We start from the raw sequence: 17872 nt of genomic DNA on the forward strand, positions 1-17872 counted from the left end.
TGCAGCTCCTGCACGCAGTGCCTGTGCCTGGTGCAGACTACCCAGAACCGGTGCTCAGCACGTGCAGCCTGTGCCCAGTGTGCGGTGCCTGTGCGTGGTGTGCATTGCCTGGGCCACGGTGCCTGGTGAGCTGTGCTGCTGCCCCATGCCCATGCCCAGTGCGTGGAGCCTGGTGCCTGTGCTGGTGCCCGCTGCCCATGCACGCTGCCCATGCCAGTGCTCGTGCAAGGTGCACAATGACCATGCTGGTGCCTAGTGCCTGTGCCGGTGCTGGTGTGTGGTGCATGTGCCCAGTGCATGGAGCCCAGTGCCAGTGCGGGTGCCTGTGCCCAGGGCATGGAGCCTGGGGCGGGTGCGTGGTGCTTGGGTGCACAGTGCTGATGCACAGTGCGTGGAGCCTGGTGCTTGGCTGTGCAGTGTTGGTGTGGGTGCTGGCACCCAGTGTGTGGTGTCCGGGTGTGTAGTGCCAGTGCGGGTGCCAGTGCCCAGTGCATAGAGCCCGGTGCTGGTGCCAGTGCAGGTGCTGGTGTGCGGTGCCTGGAGCTCAGTGCCGGTGCCTGGTGCACAGAGTCCAGTGCCCGGTGCCCGGTGCCTGGAGCCTGGTGCCGGTGCCGGTGTGCGGTGCACAGAGCCCGGTGCTGGTGCCGGTGCGCGGTGCACGGAGCCCGGTGCCAGTGCCAGTACGCGGTGCACAGAGCCCGGTGCAGGTGCCCGGTGCCCGGTGCCCGGTGCCGGTGCCGGTGTGCGGTGCACGGAGCCCGGTGCAGGTGCCGGTGCGCGGTGCACGGAGCCCGGTGCCGGTGCCGCGGCCGGCGGGGGCCGCTCCCGCGGCGCAGGGGGGGCGGTGGCCGCGGGGAGGCGGTGCCGGGCCGGGCCGGGGGCGGTGCCGCCGGGCGGGGCCGGGGCCGGGGCCGGTGCCGGGGCCCGGGCCGGGGCTCGGCGGGCGGACGGCGGCGGCGGCGCCAGGTGCGAAGCTGCGCGGGAGCGGCCGAGCCGCCGCCGTCGCCGCCGCGGGCCGATGCTGGCGGCGGAGCCGGCCGCCGCCGGCGGGGCCATGTCCCAGCCCGAGGCGGAGCGGGCGGGCGGCGGCGGCGCGGCGGAGGAGCCGGAGCCAGGACCGGGGCCGGGGCCGGAGCCGGAGCCAGGACCGGGGCCGGGGGCCCCCGGGCGGGCGCCGCACCGCAGCCGCGGCCGGCGGCTCTCGGGGCGCGAGTCGCGCCGCGCCTCCGCCCGCTTCAGCCGGCGCAGCTCGGCCGAGCTGGAGCTGCTGCGCGGTGCGGCGGGGCCGGGGCCGGGGCCGGGGCGCGGGGGGTCGCCGCCGCCGCTGCCGCCGCCCGCCGGGCGCCGCCGGGAGCCCGAGGAGACGGAGAGCGAGGAGGTGGAGACCCGCGCCGTGGCCACCTCCCCCGACGGCCGGTTCCTCAAGTTCGACATCGAGATCGGCCGCGGCTCCTTCAAGACCGTCTACAAGGGGCTGGACACGGAGACCACCGTGGAGGTGGCCTGGTGCGAGCTGCAGGTAAGGGCCGGGGCCGGGGGTCGGGGCCGGGGGGCTGCGGGAGCCCTGCCCGCGGGCGGCACCTGGGCGGCGGCGCCCCGACCCCGGCCCGGCCCGGCCCGGCCGCCTCTGCCCCTCCGCGCTGCCGCCGCGGGCTGCCCGCCCCGACGGAGGGGCCGTAGCCGGGGCCGCTTGGCAGCTCTTCCCCTGCCGGTTGCCCTGGCGCCTGCAGCCGCCCTGCAGCCGTGAATCCCTCTCGCTGCCTCCGGTGCCTCCCGGGGCGGCCGCGCTGCGCGGGGGAAGCGCGAGGCAGCTCCCCTTGGGATGCCCAGAGCAGCGCACGGGCGGTTGTTAGTCGTGTCCGTGCCATTTCCGCAGCCGGCTGCAGCAGCCGAGCAGGACGCGGTCCTTGCAGCCGGGCTCAGGTTCCCTCGCTCCCCGAAGGTGCCTGCGTGCTGGCCGGCGCCTCGGAGCCGCGCGGGGGCTGCTGGCCTGGGCCCAGCTCCGGGCTTAACACGGCGCTTCCCAGCCCTCCCGCCTGTCACGTGCTGTTTTCCACTCGCCGTGTTGCTGGCTGCGCGGTGGCAGCGCTCCTGGTGCGCCCGCGCTGCCCGTGCCGGTCCCGCTCCAGGAGTTCGCGGGTGGATCCAGCCCTGCTGCTGGGGGCTGAGCCCTGCGCTCGCCCCTGGCAAGGGCGGTCTGGGACAGCAGCGCCCTCTCCTCGGCCCGTGGCTCTGCGCCAGGGCTGGCGGGCTGCTCCGATAGCCCCGGGCACGCCGCTGGGCACGTGTTCGCAGTGTGCTTGAGGCTGGGTGCTGAGCCTGCTTCCAGGGTACAGCGCGTCCTTGGTGCGCGCCGGCCGCTCGTCCTTGACTGCGGCGCTGTCCGTAGGCACCTGCGGCGCCGAGGTCCCTGCCGCGCGGCCGGCACGCTTGGCTAGCTGCGCCTGCAGCTGCGGCTTTCCAGGTCTGGGAGCAGCTGCGCTGGCCCCTGTCTCCCCCCGCGTCCCGCCGTGCCTTTCGCTGTCCTGCGGCCCGACCGCGGGACGCTAACGCCAGGGCGCGAAGGGGAGCAGCGGGGGGTCGGCTCCCTAACGCCTTCGCCGCTCGGGTGAGGCCGCGCGTGGGTGGTCTTGCTGCGGGGCTCCCTCTTCCTCCGCAGAGCCCCTGGGGAGGGGCTTCCGCTAAGTCCAAAGTCTCGGACGGGCTCCTTCGCCCTGGTGGCTATTGTAGCTGGAAGGTCCAAGTCCTTGTTTACACAGAAAAACGTGTCTTGCAAGTTTGTTGTCTTGTTCCTAAAACCTTGGTGCAGCTGCACGCTGCTGCATCCCTGGGGACGGCTGCAGCCTGGCAATGGAAGCAGAGATCCTTAGGTAATGGTGAATGCTTTCAGGAAGGGCTCGGTGTTCCCTGTTAGCGAGGAAGGTGAGGCCTTGGCCCGGCGTCGCGGGATTGCACAACTGCTCCAGCTGCCCGCTGAGCGCATGCTGTGTCCCACCCTCGCTTTGCACCTCGTCCCGTTGCAGTGCTCCCGCGCTTCCACTTGCGTCTCGTATCCCTTCGCGTGCTGCTGAGAAAACCGGTCTGGCCCTGACAAGGAAGGACGTTTCTTGCTAAACCCTGCGGCTTTCTCTGGGCGAGTCAGCCGTGCCCGGCTGGCGTCGCGGCAGACCGTCGTGGGTCTGCGCCCTGTCTTTGCCCACGCGCGTCCCTGCTCTCCCGGCTTCACCGCTAGCGTGCGTGGCAGGTCCCGCTGCTGCACGGCGCTGCCTGGCAGCCCCAAGCCCCCGGCCCCGCTGCGGCAGACGCCCCTGGGGGTGGCCGGGCTGCGTCCCCCAGCTGCAGGAAGGGAATCGCCCCGCTGCCGGCGCCCGTGGGGCCGGGGAGCCGCTCGCGCGCGGTGCAGCCGCCCACGCGGGAGCGTGCCCGCCGCGCCGGGGAGAGCTGGCGGCCCTCGGCCTCCTGCGGCGCGGGGGGCCTCGGGGCGCGGGCCGGCCCGGCGCAGCGCCCCTTCCCGCCGCCGTGGCTCTCCCCGTTCCTCCCCTCCGCCACCTCCTGCCTGCCGGCCCTGCCCCTAGCTGCTCGCTCTCCGTGGCTCCTGTCCCAGAACCCACGTCCCATTCGGGTCTGAAAGCATATAGGCAGACTTTTAAAAGTCTGTTTTCCTGCAGCAACCATGCAAAGAATCAGACACTGTGACACAAATACGGGATTTGTAACCGCAAATAAAAATGGTTGTGGTTCTGCCCTTTTAAAAATAGCTTTGTCCCGTGTCTTTCACAGTTCTCCTTTTATTGCCTTTCAAATATAACCGAGTACCTAACCTCAGCCCTGACCTGCAGTTCCGGCTCTGAGAGCCTTGTCCGGCCGTTGCGACGTCCCTCGATCCCAAATCGCAGCTCTCCTCGCTCTCCCGCCCGGCGCCGGCCGTCCGGAGGCACGGGCTGCGCCGCTCCCGCGGGACCCCCGTCCTCGGCGTCGCGGCCGTCCCTGCCTCCTGCCCGCGTCCCGCAGACCCGCCGCGACCTGTTTACGCTTTCCAGCTTTAGGTCCGAGGCTATTTCAGTTGATAGGTGCCGAGGGCGGTGGGGGAAGGAGGAAGCAGGGAGGAAACCAGAGGCCCAGAGCGGGGTCAGGCTGTAAATACGCTGGCAGCCAGCGGTTTGGCAGTGGGGACCCCTCGGTCCCCCCGGCGCGGCTGCCCGGCGGGCTCTGCGGGGCTCTGACCTCCCGGGGCGCTGCCCCTGCTTGGCAGAGCCCCGCGTCCGCGTCCCCGCTGCGGTTCGGGATCGCACCTGCGCATCCCGGACACGCGCGGGGCGGCGTGCTGCCCCGGGCCCGGCCGCGCGGCCCCGCTCGGCGTCCCCCCGCGGAGCTGAGCCACGCGCCACGCGGGGTTCGCTCGAAGGGGCGCCGGCGGGACCGCGCCAGCGTGCACCGAGTCGCCGTCGGCCGAGCGGGGGCGGAGGGCAGCAGGGGCCGCGGGCGCCCCGGGGTCTGCCCTCCGCGGGGCAGCGAGGCCGGAGGCGTCGGGGCTGCTTCTCTTTCGGGGCTGTGTCCGGGGGGAGGGCGCGGGGCGGACCCCAGCGCCGGCCCCCGCGCCGGCCCAGGCCTCTCTATAAATGTACCTTGGTGTGCGCAGCGCCTGCCCGCCCCTTTCCGGGCGCGAATCTCGGCCAGGCACAAAGGGGCTTTCACGGGCGCAGCCGCTGCCCGGGGCCGCGCTGCAGCCAGAGCCCTGCAAGGGCCCCGGCGCCAGAGCCGCCCAGCAGCTGGGGCCACGGGGAGGCTGCGCCCCGGCCCCCGCGGCTTGGGCAGAGCTGCCGCCTCTGCGGCGCGGAGCCGGGGCGATGCCGGGGCAGCGGGGTGCTCCGGCGCCCCAAGGGACCCGGGCCCCGCGGCGCCTGGCTCGGCCCTGCCGGCTCTCCGGGCGCCGGCTGCTCCTCGGCGGGGACGGGGCCGGACCGCTTCCCCGCGGCGCGTTGCCCGGCTCCGCGCCCGCGGCGCCCTCCCTGCCTCGGCCAGAGGGAGCTGCTAGGGAAGGAGCCCGCGCGGCCGCGTGCCGCGCAGCCCCGGCCGCGTGTCCTGGCCCGGGCCGCCGGTGCCGTCCCCGCCGCGGGGAGGGGAGCCGGGGCGGCCGGCTGCAGATGAGCCGCCGCTGCGGGAGCGCCGGCGCCGGGGAGCGAGCGCGGGAGACGCCCCGCTTCGGGGGGAGCGGGCAGTGTCGACGCCGGGGGCCCCCAGCAGGATTGATGCCGGCGCGTCGGTAGGTGCCGGCAGCGCCCGGGTGCACCGGACCCCGCTGCAGCGGCGGCGGGAGCCCCGCTCCGGGCCGGCTCGGGAAGAGCCTGGACCCTCCGCGGCAGCGCGGGGCCCTGGTCGAGGCTGGAGAGCCCGGCCGCCCGCCGTGGCCGGCCCGAGCCCCGCCGTGGCTCTGCGGGGCGCAGCGAGGCAGCGCGGCGGCGGCGGCGCTGCTGTTTTTCCGCCGGGCTATGAAAGGCCCCATTGACGGCGCTCCGGCAGGGCTCGGGGCTGAGCCGGGTCCCTGAGCGCCCGTTAAGAGGAGAAGGGGATTATGGAGCGGCTGCAGCCCAGCCGCGGGGCCAGCTATGATGCAATGAAAACATGACACGAGCTCTGGGGGCCGGCGGCCGCGAGCCAGGCAGCGAGCGCGGCCGCTCGGAGCAGCCGGGGCCGGGCGCCGCGTCCCGCGGCTGCGCGGCCCCCTCCCTGCCGCCGCTCGGCCCCGTCGCTCCGGGGCGCCTTCCCCTGCGGCTGGCCGGGCGGCCGGCGGGGGCCGGTGCGCGTCGGCGGGGGCGAGCTCCGGCCGTGCCCGCCGCTCACCGCCCCGGCCGCCCCCCAGACGCGGAAGCTGTCCAAGGCGGAGCGGCAGCGCTTCAGCGAGGAGGTGGAGATGCTGAAGGGGCTGCAGCACCCCAACATCGTTCGCTTCTACGACTCCTGGAAGTCGTCCATCAAGGGCCAGATCTGCATCGTGCTGGTCACCGAGCTCATGACCTCCGGCACCCTGAAAACGTGAGCGGGGCGGCCGGGCTGGGAGCGCGGGCGGCTCCCAGGGGACGCGGGGGGCTGGGGGCCGGGGACGACGTTGAGGGCTTGCTGCGGGCGCGGGGGCGGCCGGGGGCGTTGGGGCTGCGCCGCTCGGGCTGCTCCTGCCTGGGCCGCGATTCCTGCGCCGCCCCTGCGCCGTGCAGCCCCCCGCTCCCCGCAGCTACCTGAAGCGGTTCAAGGAGATGAAGCTGAAGGTGCTGCAGCGCTGGAGCCGGCAGATCCTCAGGGGGCTGCACTTCCTGCACACCCGCTCGCCCCCCATCATCCACCGCGACCTCAAGTGTGACAACATCTTCATCACCGGCCCCACCGGCTCCGTCAAGATCGGCGACCTGGGCCTGGCCACGCTCAAGCGCGCCTCCTTCGCCAAGAGCGTCATCGGTAGGGCAGGGGGCGGGGGGCGCCGCCGTGGGGTCCCCGGCCCCCGGGGTGCTGAGCCCGCGGCCCCCCCCAGGCACCCCCGAGTTCATGGCGCCGGAGATGTACGAGGAGAAGTACGACGAGGCGGTGGACGTCTACGCCTTCGGCATGTGCATGCTGGAGATGGCCACCTCGGAGTACCCCTACTCGGAGTGCCAGAACGCCGCCCAGATCTACCGCAAGGTCACCTCGGTGAGCCGGCCGCCCGGCCAGGGTGGGGCGTCCCCTCGGCTCCCGGCCGCCGGGCTGGAAGCGCCGGCGTCGGCTGGCGGCGCACCAAGTCGCAGCCCGGCCGGCCGCCCGGGGGTGCCGCGGGGCGCCGAGGCGCAGGCGGCGCCGGGCTTCGCCCCAGCCGCCGTCCTCCTCCGCAGGGCCTGAAGCCCAGCAGCTTCTACAAGGTGAAGGTGCCAGAGCTGAAGGAGATCATCGAGGGCTGCATCCGCATGGACAAGGAGGAGAGGTAGGTCGGGGGCCGGCGGGGCTCCGGCGCGGCGGGGCCGGCTCAGCGGCGGGCCGCGCGCCCACCCGCTCCCGGCGGCCCCGTCCCCGCGCTGAGCGCCGGCTCCTCCCGCAGGTACACCATCCAGGACCTGCTGGAGCACTCCTTCTTCCAGGAGGACACCGGGGTGCACGTGGAGCTGGCCGAGGAGGACGACGGCGTCAAGTCGGGCCTCAAGCTCTGGCTGCGCATGGACGACACGAAGAAGCTGCACGGCAAGTACAAGGACAACAACGCCATCGAGTTCCTCTTCGAGCTCTACAAGGACGTGGCCGAGGAGGTGGCCCAGGAGATGGTAGGTGCCGCGGGGGCCGCGGCGCGCGCGGGGGGCCGGGCCGCCGGCCTGACCCTGCCGCGGCGCAGGTGATCCTGGGCTTCGTGTGCGAGGCCGACTACAAGCTGGTGGCCAAGGCGGTGCGGGACCGGGTGGTGGCCATCAAGCGCAAGCGGGAGAAGCTGAAGCGGGCGCGGGAGGCGGCGCCGCCGCGCGCCGAGTCGGAGCCGGAGCAGCCGCCGGGCGTCCTGCAGCTGCTGGAGGAGCTGAAGTCGCCGGGGACGCCGGGCTCCCCCGCCGCCTCCCCGGCCACCCCCGGCTCCGGCGACTCCGTCTTCAGCGGCGCCTTCCCCCCGGAGCCCGAGGAGCCGGAGGCCGACCAGCACCAGCACTTCGCCTACCGGCACGCCAGCTACTCCTCGGCCACCTGTAGGTGCGGGGCGGCTTTGGGGCTCGCTTTCCCCTGGCGGGGGCCGGGGCGGGGGGCGCCGGGGCCGCTCACGCCGCCGCTCCTCCGCAGCCGACTGCGAGACCGACGGCTACCTGAGCTCCTCGGGCTTCCTGGAGTCGCCGGAGCCGCCAGCGTGGGGCGGCGCGGCGGGGCACCCGGCCAGCCCGCCGGCCGCCCGCCCCGCGCGCCGCTTCCCCACGGTGAGCGGGGCCCGGGGGGACGGCGGGGACGGCGGGGGCCGCGGCGGGGGCCGCTCACCGCCGGCTCTCCCCGCCCCGCAGAGCATCGCCGTGCGGCTGCCCGCCGAGCCCGGCCCCTCGGCCAGCGACGTCTCGTCGCCCGTGGACAGGTGAGGGCGGCGGGGCCGGGGGTGGGCCGGGGGTGGGCCGCGGCGCCGGGCCGCGCTGACGCTGCCCGCAGCTACGCCTCGGACGTGGCCTCCGGGCTGAGCGACGGCTGCGAGGGGCTCTCGGCCGGCGAGCGGAGCGCCGAGGCGCCGGCCAAGCGGCCGTCGGGGAAGCTGCCGCGGCGACGCGCCCGGTCCCGGCTGCGCATCACCAACGTGAGTGCCGGGGACGGGGGCGGACGGGGACGACCCCGCCGAGCGGCTCGGGCCTCACCGGCCCCCGCCGCCCCCCCCGCAGATCTCGGACCGGAGCGACCGGGTGGTGGAGTGCCAGCTGCAGACCTACAACGACAAGATGGTGACCTTCAAGTTCGACCTGGACGGCGACAGCCCCGAGGAAATCGCGGCCGTCATGGTGAGCGCGGGGCGGGCGGCGCGGGCAGCCGGCGGCCGGGCCGGGCGCTGACCGGCCCCTCGCCCCGGCCAGGTCCGCAACGAGTTCATCCTGGAGTCGGAGCAGGAGGGCTTCATCCACCGCCTGCGGGACATCATCCACCGCGTGGAGACCCTGCTGCGCAAGGAGGGGCGCAGCGCCGCCGAGCCGCCCGCCAGCCCCGCCGCCGGCCCCGTGAGTCCCGCCGGCGCCCCGGGGCAGAGCCGCCGCCGGCCCCCGCTCGCGGCGCCGCCGGCTCAGCCTCTCCCTCCCCGGCAGGCGGACCTGCAGCTGCCGGCGCTCTCGCGCTCCGTCTCCTCCTCGTCCTCGCTCAGCGGTACGTCCCCGCCGCGGGTCCGTCCGTCGGTCCGTCCGGGCGCGCGCGCGGCGGCTCGGCGGGGCCCGAGCTCACGGCCGGCCCCGCAGACCTGGGCTGCGCCAGCCCCGGCCTCTCGCTGCCGTCGCCCGCGCTGCCCTCACCGAGCAGCTCCCCGCCGGAGACCGACCTCTGCGGCCCCGCCGAGCCGCCGGCCACGCCGCCGGACGCCCCCGCAGGTAACGGCCACCTCCCTCCTTCCTTCCGGCCGTCTGTCCGTCCGGGGCCGCTCCCCGGCCCCGCTGACGCCGTCTCTCCCGCAGGCGCCTCCGGCCCGGCGGCGCAGAGCTGGTCCCCGCTCTCGGCAGCGCCCGCCCTGGCTCCGGCCTGGCTGCAGGCGGCTCCGGCGGCCCCGGGGGGCTCCGGCGCGCCGGCGCTGCCCCCCGCCCTCCCGTCCCCGCCGCCCGTCGCCTCCGCCGCCCCGAGCCCGGGGCCCGGCAGCCCCGCCGCGGCGCCCTGGGCCCCCGCCGCCCCTCTGCTCTCCCTGGCCAACGCCTTCTCGCTGGCGGTGATGAGCGTGGCCCACACGCTGCTGCCCGCCGTCTCCTCCGTCGCCGGCTCGGGCGCCCACCTCTACCCGCCGCTGCTGCCTCGGCCCCACAGCCTGCTGCTGGGGCCGCCGCGCTTCGTCTACCCCGAGCCCGCCGGCCCTGCCGGGGGGGGCCCCGCGCCGGCCCCGGCCCCCCCCGCTCCCGCAGGCGGCGAGGCCCCGGTGCAGCCCCTGCCGCCGCCGAGCCCCTCGGCGCCGGGTGGGCTGGAGGGCGACGCGGTGAGTGCGGGGCCCCCGGGCGGCCCCGCGTGGGGCTCGGCAGCGGGTGAGGAGGGGGGCGGCGCGCCCGCCCCTGCCCTGAGCAGGGGCACCGCCGCCCCGCGGGATGGACGGCCTGGAGCCCCGTGGCTGCCCGGAGTCCCCGGGATGCAGGAGCCCCCCGGGGCCGCGGGGAGGCTCGGGAACACGGGAGCCCTTGGGGCCGCGGGGAGGGTCCGGGACACGGGAGCCCCACGGGGAGGGTCTGGGACGCGGGAGCCCTTGGGGCCGCGGGGAGGGTCCGGGACACGGGAGCCCCACGGGGAGGGTCTGGGACGCGGGAGCCCTTGGGGCCGCGGGGAGGGTCCGGGACGCGGGAGCCCCACAGGGAGGGTCCGGGAAACGGGAGCCCCACGGGGAGGGTCCAGGACGCGGGAGCCCTTGGGGCCGCAGGGAGGGTCCGGGACGCGGGAGCCCCACGGGGAGGGTCCGGGACGCGGAAGCCCTTGGGGCCGCGGGGAGGGTCTGGGCCGCGGGAGCCCCACAGGGAGGGTCCAGGACGCGGGAGCCCTTGGGGCTATGGGGAGGGTCCGGGACACGGGAGCCCCACGGGGAGGGTCCAGGAAACGGGAACCCCACGGGGAGGGTCCGGGACGCGGGAGCCCTTGGGGCCGCGGGGAGGGTCCGGGACGCGGGAGCCCCCAGGGATGCGGGGGGGCTCTGGGACCCCGGCGCCCCCGTATGCGCTGGCTGGGGCGGGTCGCTCTGGCTGACGGCCGCGGGGTGTCTGCCAGGTGCCGCTCTGCTCTCCCAAGCCCGGCCACCAGCTCATGGTCTCGGAGTTGCCGGCCGCCGGCGCTCCCAAGGCCCGGCTGTTGCCCATCGACGAAGGTGAGGCGGGGAAGGGCCAGCGCGCGCTGCGCATCCCGCGCCGTGGCGGCTGCTAACGCGCCCTCCCGTCCCCACCAGAAGCCAGGCCCCAGATCCTGGGCCGGTTCCAGGTGACACCGTCCAGGGACCCGGCCGAGAGCTCCCCGCCACTGGGCCACGACGGCAGCGAGCGGGCTGGCTGGGAGCCCTGGGAGCCGGCAGGAAGCGGCTCCCCGCCGCCTGCGGCCCCTGCCACCGAGGGCAGCACGAGCAGCGACTCCGACTCGGTGCTGGAGACGGCGGTGCAGGAGCCCGAGGCCGACGAGGCGCTGGCCGAGGAGGGCACGCCGGTGGCGCCGCCGGAGAGCGACCGGGAGGGCCCCGGGGAGGAGGGCACGGAGAGCATGCCGCAGGCAGTGCTGAGCCAAGTGTGGCTGAGCTACTCCCGCAGCATGTCCTACTTGAGTAGCGACGACACCGAGAGCGAGGACGAGGAGATCTGGGAGGAGCTGCAGAACCTGCGGCAGAAGTGAGTGGCCCCTCGGTGAGGCAGGGTGGCTGCGGCGTGTCCTCGGCACCGCCGTGGCCGGAGGGGAGGGAGCAGGCGGGTGCACGCCGCACCGGAGAGGCACGGCGGGGGGGGGCATCTCCCTACCTGCCCCACAGCAGGAGCGATGCCCCTGTTCTGGAGGGGAGGTTTAGCCGGAGCCCTGGTGCGGAGCACGGCTCTGCTCCCAGCCCTGTCTCGTCCCCAGGCACCTCGCCGAAGTGCAGCTGCTGCAGAGCGCCCAGAAGAAGGAGATCGAGGAGCTGTACTTGCGCATGGGGAAGCAGCCGCCGCTGGGCATCGTCTCCCCCGCAGCCATGCTCTCCAGCCGCCAGCGCCGCCTCTCCAAGGGCAGCTTCAACCCGTCCCGCCGCAATAGCCTGCAGCGCCTGGAGCTGGCGCAGCCTGCAGGTACCACTGGGCTGCAGCGCCCTGCCCGGCTGCTCGCGAGCCAGACAGCAACGGTGGCAGCGGGCTCCCCCGGGCTGAGGAGGGGCTGCACCCGCGCGGTACCCAGCTCGTCGCTCTCGCCCCGCGTCACCCTGCTCAGCGGTCTGTCCCTGCAGGAATCATGCGCCGAAACTCGCTGAGCGGCAGCAGCACCGGCTCCCAGGAGCAGCGGCTCAGCAAGGGGGTGACCTTTGCTGAAGACTTCGGCCGGATGGTAAGGGGTGGGGGCCCGTTCCGGCCCGCAGCGGCGCTGCCGCCAGCCCCGGCTCACCCCCTCCTTATCTCCTCGCAGTAGCCGGCTGGCCAGGAGTGATTTCACGAACTACCTCAACCAAGTGCCTGCTGCCCCGGAGGGCCAGCGAGAGCCCTCGGCATCTCCTGGGATGAACGTGCCGGTCCTGGGGTGCAGCTGCCTCCCTCGCGCTGAGCCTGCGGGGCTGGGTGCACTCGCGCCCCCTCGGAAGGGCCCAGCCCTCCGCCCCCTCGTGCCAGCCGCCCCTCGCCACGCTCACGGGGAGGCTGGGGCAGCGTGTCCTGGGCTGCCCCTTCTCCCCAGCACGGCTGCGGCATTGCCATGCCCCTTGTGGGGGCAAGAGGAGCTGGCCCTTCCCAGCCGCCTTCGCTCCCCGCGTCCTGGGGATCCTGCTGTCGCGTGAGCCCTGGCCCCGCACCAAGCAGACCCCACCCCGTCCCGCGGCTGCGACAGGCTGCGGCTGCCGCCCGGCCCCGTTGCCTCACCGCTTCCTCCTGCTCGGCCCAGGCCCTGCTGGGCACCCCCAGCCCCAGGCATGTTTGCTCAAGCCCAGCCCCAGTTACGGGAAGGGTGTGGGCTGGCTCCTGCCATTGCGACCTTGCTCACTTCACGCTTTTCTCCTGGCCACCCGCTCCCTGTGCTGAGCCCGCAGCGCGCAGCACACCCGGCCGGCCCTGCTGCCGCTGTCCCATCAGGGTACAACCACGCGCCCGTCGCATCCCAGCCGCCTTGAGTCCCCAGGCCCGTCCTCGCCCCCGTCCGCCCCGCTCTGACCTCAGGGCTGCTCCAGCCCCACGTTGCGTTAGACGTGTGCCAGTCCCGCGCCCGGCACAGCTCGCCCTGCAGCTCGCTGCCTGCTGGCCTCTGCGCTGCTGCCCGCTGGGCTGCCCCGTCCTGGCAGCAGCCCTCCTTTTCAGATGCTTTGAGTAGCTGCGAATGAAGCTGGCTGAAGAGCAGGAAGACGCTTCCCGCACCCATGTAACGTGCTAGAGCCCAGCATACCAGGAACGGCAGCTGGTGCTTTTTGTTATGAACTGATGTCTGGAAAATGTTTTCATAAAGACAAATTAAAAACAAAGGGGGTCTGTGTGTGTTCTGCCCAGTGGGAGTTGTGGATGTGGTCTCTGCCATCAGCTCCTGGTAAGAGTGCAGACTAAGATGATAAAATAAAGCACGAAATGGAAAATTCCCCTAATCTCAGCAGCCATCTGAGGGAGTGGTACAGCACCATCCCTACCGCTCCAGAGCTGGACTCCTGCCACTGGTGCTTTAATAACACATGCTGAAGCAGTCTCCCAACAAGTTATTTATTGTGGAAAGTGACAGGCACCTGGGGCACCCCTGCCCTTGCCGGGAGCTTGTCCTTGGCAAGCTGAGCCAGGACCCTGTACATCCTTCAGGAGAAAAGGCGGCTGCCAGCAGGGGAGGAAACCCTGCCTGCAGGGGTGCCCCCGGTGCGGCGTTTCACTGGCCTTCCTCGCGTGGGGGGCAGGGCCCCCGCCTCGGGGAGCCCCCGAGGGGGATGGACCCGCGCTCTGGGCCAGGCGGTTCCCGCTGCGCAGCCGCCAACGCTCGAGGCCCGGGGGCCGCTCGGGGGTTTGCTGGGCACGGAGGCTGGGCTGGGCCTGCTGTGCTCAGCTCGCCGGGCTCTTGCCCTGCGCCCAGGCCCGCGCCGTCTCCGCCTCCTGCTCCAGCTCGTCCAGGAACCGCTCCTGCGACACCGAGTAGAAGGTGTAGCCGTCTGCGGGCGCTGAGGAAAACAGCGGGGACAGCCCGGCCCCGGCCCTGGCCCCCCGGTCCCGGGACGCCCCGGCCCAGCCCCAGACCCTCGGCCCCGGGATCCCCCCCGGCCCCGGCACCCCCCGGCCCAGCCCCAGACCCTCGGCCCCGGGATCCCCCCCGGCCCCGGCACCCCCCGGCCCGGCCCCGGACCCCCGGCCCCGGTACCCCCCGGTCCCGGGACCCCCCGGCCCAGCCCCGGACCCTCGGCCCCGGGATCCCCCCCGGCCCCGGCACCCCCCGGCCCGGCCCCGGACCCTCGGCCCCGGGATCCCCCCCGGCACCCCCCGGCCCGGCCCGGCCCGGCACCCCCCGGCAGGATACAGATGCCCAGCACCACGGCGCCGATGCCGATGCCCAGGAGCGCGTTGCGGCCGCGGAGCCGCCGCTGCAGGGCGCGCTGGCGCTGGGCGCGCTCCACCTCCGCCATGAGGCGGCGCTGCTCGGGGCTGAGCCCCGGCTCCCGCGCCGGGTCGATGCGCCGCGCCACCGCCGCCTCCGCCGCCGCCTCCCCGCGCCGCGCCGCCATCTCGCCCCGCCGCCGCTTCCGCAGGGCCCGAGGCGTCACTTCCGGCGCCGGGCCAGGGAGGGAGGCGCGCGGCTGGCCAATCCGGCGGGAGCACGTGACGCAGGGCGCGCCGCGCGGCCGGCGAGGGCCAGGGCGAGGCCGAGCGCGTGGCCGAGCGCGAGGAGAGGCGCGCCCCGATTGGCGGGCGGGGACCCCGTGACCCGGCGGGCGCCGAGGCGGGGCGGGCCGCCCCGAACCGGTCTGGGCCGGCCGGAGCCGGAGCCGCCGCCGCCGCCGCCCGCCAGGCGCGCATGGGGTCGCCGGCGCGGGCGGCGCCCAGGTTCCGCGCCTCGGAGCCCCTCTTCGGCGAGGTGGCCCCCGAGGTCATCGAGGAGACGTTGATCCGTTTAGCTACGGAGAACGAGCGGTACCTGGGCGAGCTCTCGGGCCAGGCCGGCCGCTTCAAGGAGGTGCAGATAGTGGGTGAGGCTCCTCCTCGGAGACTCCTGAAACCGGCAGCTCTGCTGCGTTGGCTTCCTCTAGTCATGACTGTTCCTTGCGTTTTTTTTGCAGAGTTTATATTTCTCTTGTCTGAAAAATGGCACTTGGACCAGTCGGCAAGGTATCAGGCAGTAGAGATACTTGAAAGGTAACGTCCTGAAGGTGACGCATGCTTCTCATCTCTCTGATGTGCTTAGGTCGTGCTTGCTCTGTACCGCTCATTTAAATGATGTAGGGTTTTTTTTTTGTATCTGAAGTTTTGTCTTTTCTCTCACTTAATTGTTATATGTATATGCTGAGTACTTGTAGAACTGGCTTTTCTTCCTTTTTCTTAGCAGAACAGAACTGTTTTCTAAGCAACTGTGTTCTTTGCAGGTTTATGATTAAGCAAGTAGAACAAATTTGTAAGCCCTCCAGAGAGGGCAGAAAAAGTAGTGAACAAGAAGAACAAGGCAAAGGCTGGAGCTCTCTGAAAGATCAGATATATGATACATTTGTCCTGCGACTTGTGTCATGTATTCAACTTGCAAGCAAACTTTCCTTACACTACAACGTAAGTCAGCTAAACATTTAACTGTAGGAATTATTTTAGCAGTGTATATGTTGTTCATGTATAACGTTTGTGATCTCTCTGTAGCTTTCCTTTCTGAAAGAATAATAACAATATTGAAATTGAAAAGATATTGGAATGGGAACCTAAGCTGCTTCCATTTAGGGCAGGTTCATTGTCACTCCTCGAGTAACTATTTGTCAGAAAATATTCCCAGTCATTGGGCAAGGGGGAGGGGGGAATTTGGGCAGCTGAAAGTCTCCGTTGACAGTTGTGGAGAATACTATAGCTACAAAGGGTTTAGACCTGTCTGGGGGAAACTTGTGAAATACAGAAAACTTATACAGGAATGGATTTCCAAGCTGGACTTCTCATGGCAGCTTAAAAGACAAGTTACTCAGCTAAGTTTATCCGTACATAAAACGGGAAGCATTATCATTGCATTGGTTTGTGCTTTAATTCAACAAGGAGAAGGTAGGAAAATATTTTGTTCTCAACAAGTCACTTATTGTATATCCTGATATAGAAAATAACTTGGCTTTTTCCTTTCCAGATAGTTAACAGTGATACAGCTTTAAAATTTCTGCAGTCCTTAAAATACTCATACACTAAACAGGAATTGCTTGAGTCAGAACTTGCAATTTTGAAAGCTCTGCACTTCCAGATCAATGTGTCAACTCCTTTGGCTTATGTTGAATTGCTTCTAGAGGTTTTAGGTAAGAGTATTAATAGGAGAGAATGGTAGAGAAAGTTTTAAAAAGAGCAATAGAGCTATTACTAATCTGAAACAAATGCCTTATATTTCATATTTTTACACACTGTGAAGGTACAGTAAAACTTCTCTGATAGTTCAGGACTTCATTATAGTCTTCACAATTAGGACTTTAAGTTTACTTCTGAGCATTTCTTTTTCAGATGAGAACTTTGTCCTTAGGCCTAATGCCCCTAATGGTCAAGTGGGGAAAATTTACATAATTGCAGAGTTCAGCAATTAGAATCTGCAGGATATTGTTGGGCAGCTAGTCTTGACCCGTTCAGTAAAATGTTAAAAAAAACAAAACCCTAATGCAAAGTTCCTTTTTTCCAAACTGACTTGAGAGTTTTCTTGCCCTGACAACCTGAATTTCAGAATGACTGAGTGAAATTAAACTGAGATTGAGAGGGCCTATGAAATTAGACTGCCTATATGACATTGAGAAACAAAGAGCCGTTGTCACCAAAGGTCTTCATGCCTTTCTTGCAATGACTAATGCTTCTGTCTATTAGTTTTTTGACTCAAAATATATGGTTGACTATACTTGATCTTTACACTAGGGCATAATGGCTGCTTACTTCCTGCAAAACCACTGCATGAGATGTGTATGCACCTATTAGACTTCTCCTATCTTGCAAGAGATGCCATCTATGACACTTTGTTGAAGATTGCTATTGAAAATTCAACGCCAAGCAAACTACAGATGTAAGTAGCTTACATGACTATTGAGTAAAATAAGTATTTGAAATTAAAATTATAAAAAAGTTAAGAAACAGTAGCATAATGCTCATACCATTTTTGGCTTTTTAAAAAAAAATTTTGAGGATTTCAGCATTGTTTATTGTTTATACCAGTTCAAATGAAAGCGCTTCACCACACGTGCTTTAGAGGCAAGCTAGGGAAGTTTTTTTAACTTCATTTTAAAAACGCAGGCTATATAAAGATTACAGAAGTAGCTGTTTTTGAACTATAGCATGATTTTACACCAGAAAACACTTTTACATGTGCAGAGCAAAGTTTTTGACAGTCAAGGAAGATTTCATGCTCTTGGCAGTTGGAATCATCAGCACAAGTGCTTTCATATTAAACCCCAAGCACTGGAATCAGGTACAGTCATTTCTAAACAAATTAGCTCTACATGGGAAAAAAAACATAAAGATTGTTTATATTTTATTGTTTAAGCACAGCAAGGAGACAGACTGTACTAGGAGTAACCTGAAGGAAGTGACATCTTTCAGTTTATTAAGAAGTGCGTGTCCTTTTTTAAGAGGGTTATTAGGGCATACAGGCAGTTCAGCAGGCAGGCACACGCTTGCCCTACAATGTCAGATTATCCTCACGCTTCAGCTCCTTTACAGCTTGAACAAACCCACACAGAGATAGTTTCACTGACAACTGGAGAAGCAATCCTAGCTTTCTGCCCAAACTGCTACTGAATACTGTGATAAGCAGCTATTACATATAGTAGCTCTTTCACTTTACTACTTTGGTGGAAACAATGTTTTTTTTTTTGTTTTTTTTTTTGTTTTTTTTTTAAACCCTATTACTGCTCTTCCTACAACATACAAAGAGGTTTTAACTTTTAGTGAAGATCCACTGGTATATGCCCATGGAGCGCTATTATTATAGTTAGATTTTGGGGATTAAGCAGTAGTTCTGTAAATTCATGTCACTTAGGCACTGCAAATAAGTATCTTTTTTTTTTTTTTTTTTTTTTTAAAGGTTGTGGAGCATTTAAACTGTATCACTGGCATTAGTTCACAAAGTATCTTAGAATTTTCTTATGCAGTACTGAAACACATCATTGGCAGTACCACTCCAAAGCAGCACTATAGGAACAGTGGAACAGGAGCTCCAGAGGACAGAATTATACCTCTTAAGTAGAATTATATCTTCTGTAGCTATTCCCTAGCATATCAGTAACAGACTTCTGTAACGCTGGTAATAGTCCATCTATTGTGGTACCGCACAGGAAACCCAAAGAAATTTGGTTTTACTTTTGTTTTTGAATACCAGGTGTTTTCTAACATTGCAAATGCTGTAT

General features: G+C 67.7%; 3 protein-coding genes across 5 annotated transcripts; 2 read left to right on the top strand and 1 right to left on the bottom strand.

Moving 5' to 3' along the window:
• The first annotated feature begins 1018 nt into the window (after positions 1-1018).
• WNK4 (WNK lysine deficient protein kinase 4) lies at positions 1019-12942 on the top strand. Of its 2 annotated transcripts, none has more exons than XM_068919009.1 (20): positions 1019-1519; positions 5861-6033; positions 6230-6450; positions 6524-6681; positions 6861-6949; positions 7064-7283; positions 7352-7691; positions 7783-7913; positions 7995-8062; positions 8134-8275; positions 8358-8474; positions 8547-8687; positions 8772-8829; positions 8919-9047; positions 9132-9637; positions 10411-10507; positions 10589-11015; positions 11242-11444; positions 11600-11697; positions 11776-12942. In XM_068919009.1, exons 1-20 carry the CDS (start codon positions 1019-1021, stop codon positions 11776-11778), a joined length of 3822 nt encoding a protein of 1273 aa, XP_068775110.1. In that variant the 3' UTR covers positions 11779-12942. The 2 variants fall into 2 exon arrangements, with proteins under 2 accessions (XP_068775110.1, XP_068775109.1); XM_068919008.1 differs by having other exon boundaries at positions 10586-11015; positions 11776-12941.
• Positions 12943-13029: 87 nt separating this feature from the next.
• COA3 (cytochrome c oxidase assembly factor 3) lies at positions 13030-14067 on the bottom strand. The gene is made up of 2 exons (XM_068919010.1): positions 13840-14067; positions 13030-13477 (listed from the first exon to the last, which is right to left on the bottom strand). The coding sequence occupies exons 1-2, from the start codon at positions 14042-14044 to the stop codon at positions 13371-13373; spliced, it is 312 nt and encodes a 103-aa protein (XP_068775111.1). The 5' UTR covers positions 14045-14067; the 3' UTR covers positions 13030-13370.
• A 243-nt stretch (positions 14068-14310) lies between these two features.
• Positions 14311-17811, top strand: CNTD1 (cyclin N-terminal domain containing 1). 2 transcript variants are annotated; one of them, XM_009689581.2, is made up of 7 exons: positions 14311-14506; positions 14597-14672; positions 14900-15077; positions 15628-15790; positions 16389-16533; positions 16839-16935; positions 17551-17811. In XM_009689581.2, exons 1-7 carry the CDS (start codon positions 14335-14337, stop codon positions 17710-17712), a joined length of 993 nt encoding a protein of 330 aa, XP_009687876.2. In that variant the 5' UTR covers positions 14311-14334; the 3' UTR covers positions 17713-17811. The 2 variants fall into 2 exon arrangements, with proteins under 2 accessions (XP_009687876.2, XP_068775120.1); XM_068919019.1 differs by lacking the exon at positions 17551-17811 and having other exon boundaries at positions 16839-17371.
• The last annotated feature ends 61 nt before the right edge of the window (positions 17812-17872 follow it).

Source organism: Struthio camelus, chromosome 25 (genome assembly GCF_040807025.1).
Source record: "Struthio camelus isolate bStrCam1 chromosome 25, bStrCam1.hap1, whole genome shotgun sequence".
Lineage (NCBI taxonomy): Eukaryota > Metazoa > Chordata > Aves > Struthioniformes > Struthionidae > Struthio > Struthio camelus.

Excerpts from the sequence above, each read along its gene's own strand:
- WNK4 (XM_068919008.1), top strand. The coding sequence starts at position 1,019 with ATGCTGGCGGCGGAGCCGGCCGCCGCCGGCGGGGCCATGTCCCAGCCC. Across the intron at positions 6,950-7,063 it reads CGCATGGACAAGGAGGAGAG|GTACACCATCCAGGACCTGC; the intron begins GTAGGTCGGGGG and ends CTCCTCCCGCAG. Across the intron at positions 8,688-8,771 it reads CCAGCCCCGCCGCCGGCCCC|GCGGACCTGCAGCTGCCGGC; the intron begins GTGAGTCCCGCC and ends CCTCCCCGGCAG.
- COA3 (XM_068919010.1), bottom strand. The coding sequence starts at position 14,044 with ATGGCGGCGCGGCGCGGGGAGGCGGCGGCGGAGGCGGCGGTGGCGCGG. Across the intron at positions 13,478-13,839 it reads CGCCGTGGTGCTGGGCATCT|ACGGCTACACCTTCTACTCG; the intron begins GTATCCTGCCGG and ends CAGCGCCCGCAG.
- CNTD1 (XM_068919019.1), top strand. The coding sequence starts at position 14,335 with ATGGGGTCGCCGGCGCGGGCGGCGCCCAGGTTCCGCGCCTCGGAGCCC. Across the intron at positions 14,507-14,596 it reads CAAGGAGGTGCAGATAGTGG|AGTTTATATTTCTCTTGTCT; the intron begins GTGAGGCTCCTC and ends TTTTTTTTGCAG. Across the intron at positions 16,534-16,838 it reads ACGCCAAGCAAACTACAGAT|AGCAAAGTTTTTGACAGTCA; the intron begins GTAAGTAGCTTA and ends TTACATGTGCAG.